General features: G+C 43.4%; 1 protein-coding gene across 1 annotated transcript in view; it reads right to left on the minus strand.

Moving 5' to 3' along the window:
• CATSPERD (cation channel sperm associated auxiliary subunit delta) overlaps positions 1-4,434 on the minus strand; it is a 141,432-nt gene that overhangs the window by 89,670 nt on the left and 47,328 nt on the right. Inside the window, exon 3 of the mRNA XM_007954494.1 lies at positions 3,285-3,352. Coding sequence (XP_007952685.1) covers positions 3,285-3,352 — 68 coding nt within the window. The remainder of the gene's footprint in view (positions 1-3,284; positions 3,353-4,434) is intronic.

Consider the following 4,434-nt stretch of genomic DNA (forward strand, 5'->3'; position numbering starts at 1 on the left):
GCCGTGTGGTTTGGTAACATCAGGACTGTGCCTTTTTACTTGTCAACCTTGGGGCTTCTCAGCCTCAGCAGCCAGCAGCTGTCTGAGTGAAGAAACGCCTCTAGCTCCAGTGGGCCGGGAGCAGGAGGTGGAGCTGGACCCCAAGGTTGAGGGGCTTTCACCCAGCCCCTAGAGTCTGGCACTCTGAACTCGGACTTAAAGCCTCCAAAACTGTAAGAGAATAAACTCCTGTTTGTTAAGGCCATCCCATTGGTGGTATATATTCTTGTCAGAGCGGCACTAGGGAACCAGAATACTTAACCACCAAACAGCAGCAGCAGCAGCAGCCACTGCCGTGGAGTTGGATTTGACTCATAGCGACCCCTCCCCTTGGGTTTCCGAGGCAGCATCACTATGAAAATAGATTGCCCAGCCTTCTTTCCGGGGAGTAGCTGGTGGGTTTGAACCGTCAGCCTTCTACTTAGCAGTCAAATGCTTAGGCACTGGGCTACCAGAGCTCCCAAACACCATGCAGTATCCCCTTATTCTGTTTGAACAACAGCCTCCTGGTCTATGTACATGTTCCTCATGAACACAGTTAAGCATTCTGGAATTTCCATTCTTCTCAATGTTATCCATAATTTGCTATGATCCACACACTCAAATGTTTTTGCATAATCGATAAAACACAGGTAAACATCTTTCTGGTATTCTTTCCTTTCAGCCCAGATCCATCCGACATCAGCAATTATATCCCTCATCCCACATCCTCTTCTGAATCCAGCCTACATTTCTGGAAGTTCCCTGTCAATGTACTGCTGTGTGTATCATTGCTTCATTGTGCTCATGAGGAACCTGTATACACACCAGGAGGCTGTCGGTGGAATAGAACAGGGGAAGGGAGTGTGTCAGTATTGTATCCTTTCATCATACTTATTCAATCTGTATGCTGAGCAAATAATCCAAGAAGCTGGACTAGATGAAGAAGAATGTGGCATCAGGATTGGAGGAAGACTCATTAACAACCTGCAATATGCTGATGACACAACTTTGCTTGCTGAAAGTGAGGATGACTTGAAGCACTTACTGATGAAGTTTAAAGACTACAGTCTGCAGTATGGATTACACCTCAACATAAAGAAAACGAAAATCCTCACCACTGGACCAAAAAGCTGCATCATGATAAATGGAGAAAAGACTGAAGTCGTCAAAGATTTCATATTGCTTGGTTCCACAATCAACACCCACAGAAGCAGCAGTCAAGACATCAAACAATGTATTGCACTGGGCAAATCTGCTGCAAAAAACCTCATTAAAGTGATGAAGAGCAAAGATGTCACTTTGAAGACTAAAGTGCACCTAACCCACGCCTGGTATTTTCAGTTGCCTCATATGCATGTGGAAGCTGGACAATGAATTAGGAAGACCACAGAAGAGCTGATGGTTTTGAGTTGTGGTGCTGGTGAAGAATGCTGAAAGTACCATGGACTGCAGAAGAACGAACAAGTCTGTCCTGGAAGAAGTGCAGCCAGAATGCTCCTTGGAAGTGAGAACGGCCAGACTTCATCTCACCTACTTTGGTCATATTGTCAGAAAGTGACATGTCCCTAGAGAATATCATGCTTGGTAAAGTGGAGGGTCAGCAAAAAAGGAGAAGACCATCAGTGAGATGGACTGACACGGTGGCTGCAACAATGGGCTCAGGGATAGTAAGGATTGTGAGGATGGAGCAGGACTGGGCAGTGTTTTGTTCTGTTGTACATAGGTTCCCAGGAGTCGGAGCCAACTGGACGGCACCTAACAGCAACAACAACATACTGCTGCAACCTTTTAAAATTATCTTCAGCAAAATTTTACTAGCACAGAACCAGACACACACACAATGGAACACTGATGGTACAGTGGTTAAAGTGCTCGGCTGCTAACCGAAAGGTCAGTGGTTTGAACCTACCAGCAGCTCCATGGGAGAATGATGTGGCAGACTGCTTTGGTAAGGATTTACAGTCTTGGAAACTCAAGGGGCAGTTCTATCTGTCCTAGAGGGTCGCTATGAGTCAGCAATATGTCTGGTTTCTTCGGCATCTTTACAGGAGTGGATTGTCAGCTGTTTCCCGCCACCCCCCACCCCCCCCGAGCAGCTGGGCAGGCTCAAACTACCAGCCTTCCGGTTAACAGCCAAATTAAGCAGGACTCCTTTCTGTAAAGATTACAGTTTAGGAAACTCTGCTCTGTCATATAAGATCACTGTGAGCTGGAATTGACTCCTGGGCTCATAACAACAAAAATAACCGACAAATACAACTTGCCCAGGTCAATTTCCTGGTTTTGAGATTGGAGTAGTTACCTGAGAAGTAACCATTAAGGGAAGCTGGGTAAGGGGTACCTGGGTCAGTCTGTGCTCTCTTTGTGACTTCTACAGAGCCTATAAGGAGCCCTGGTGGCGCAACAGACAAGTGCTCAGCTGCTAACCAAAAGCCTGGCAGTTTAAACCCACCCAGTGGCTCCACAGGGAAAAGACCTGGAGATCTGCCCCATAAGGAGGACCGACCAGAAAACCCTATGGAGCGGTTCCACTCTGTCACGAGGGGTAACTAGGAGTTAACAATCAACCTGGCGGCAGCTAACAACATGCTCAGTTGCCACCGAGGCCATTCTAATTCATAGCGAGTGAATTAAACATTTGAGAAAGCAGAACTGTCCCATAGGGTTTCCTGGTCTCCGAATGTTTAAGTAAGCAAAGCCCAAACCAAACCCATTACCTGCCAGCAAGTTGATTCTGACTCACAGCGCCCCTAGAGGACAGGGTACAACTGCACCATGGGGTTTCCAAGATTGCCAATTTACGGAAGCTGACTGCCACATTTTTCTCCACAGAGCAGTTGAGGAATTCAATCTACCAACCTTTTGGTTAGCAGCTGAGTGCTTTAACAATGTACCACCATGACTCCTTACAAAGAGCCTGTAATTATTTCAAAGCATTTTTTAAAGATTTTCATTTCCTAAAAGTATTTTTCAAAAAGTTTTCAGATAATAATGGCAGCATTCATAGTGTGTCCGTCACCCAAGCTAAAAAGATCCCAGAGCCCCTCCTGTATCTCGGGCTGTCTTCTGAGCTTCTGGAAAATAATGTTATTCATCTGCCCAAGGCCATGCTGGTCACAGCTCTCAAAGCTCACTGTTTTCATTTCTATTCATAATTACCTGTGTTTGGGGTATGGTAAAAAAACAATTATCATTATTACTATCTGTGTTTGGGGCACAGACTAAAAATATATATATATGTATATATATATATATGTACTTACCTCACAAACAGAATGGGGACCATAACAACAATTATCCCCAGTAACGTGTGAAACAGGGTGTCCTATACCTGAAATGGGGAAAAAAAAAAAAAAAATCAATGAAAATCTATGTCACAGTCCTTGCAAGTCAGAGAGAACTTCAGAAAGGGGGAGTCTCCATCTCAGTACTATTGACATTTGGGGCTGCATCCATCTTTCTTTCTTTTTATTTATTTAATTTTTTCACTCTTTTTCTAATTATATCTTTGTTATTATTTATTTATTTATTTATTTTAATTTTTGCAGTGTTTTCTCCCTTCCTCTCCCACCTCTGGTAGCCAACAAAGAAAGTTTCCTTCTATATATAAACCTTTCCTTGACTTTTACAATAATGAACTAATACAATATTTGTTCTTCTGTGATTGACTTATTTCACTCAGCATAATCTCCTCCAACTTCATCCACGTTATGCAGTGTTTTGCAGATTCTACATTATTCTTTAGGGTTGCATAGTATTTCATTGTGTGTATGTACTACAGTTTGGTTATCCATTCTTCTGTTGATGGGCCCATAGGTTGTTTCCATCGTTTTGCTATTGTAAATAGTGCTGTGACGAACATGGGTGTGCATGTATCTGTTCTTTTCCTGGCTCTCACTTCTTTAGGATATATACCTAGTAATGGGATTGCTGGATCAAGTGGTATTTCTAATTCCAACTTTCTAAGGACTCACCACGTAGCTTTCTATCACACTATCTGATACATTACTGTGCAGCTTTGTGAATAGCCAGGAAACATTATCCGATGCAGTGCAGGAGGACAAGCCCCTTAAGTCAGAAGGCTTTCAAAATATGACTAGGAAAGAGCTGCATCATCAAAGTAGGACCAACCTTACTGACATGGATAGAGTAAAGCTTTCGAGACCTCCATTTGCTGACATGGCACTACTCAAATTGAGGAGAAACAGCTGCAAACATCCATTGATAATCGGAACATGGAATGTATGAAGTATGAATCTAGGAAAATTGGAAATTGCAAAAAATGAAATGGAACACACAAAAATTGATATCCTAGGCATTAGCTAACCAGAAGGCTGGTTTCAAACCCACCAGCCACTCCTCAGAAGGAAGGTTGGGCAATCTACTTCCGTAGTGATACTGCCTTGGAAACCC

The sequence above is a fragment of the Orycteropus afer genome, unplaced genomic scaffold (genome assembly GCF_000298275.1).
Source record: "Orycteropus afer afer isolate SDZICR_OR568_19922 unplaced genomic scaffold, OryAfe1.0 scaffold00461, whole genome shotgun sequence".
In the NCBI taxonomy this organism is placed as follows: Eukaryota; Metazoa; Chordata; class Mammalia; order Tubulidentata; family Orycteropodidae; genus Orycteropus; species Orycteropus afer.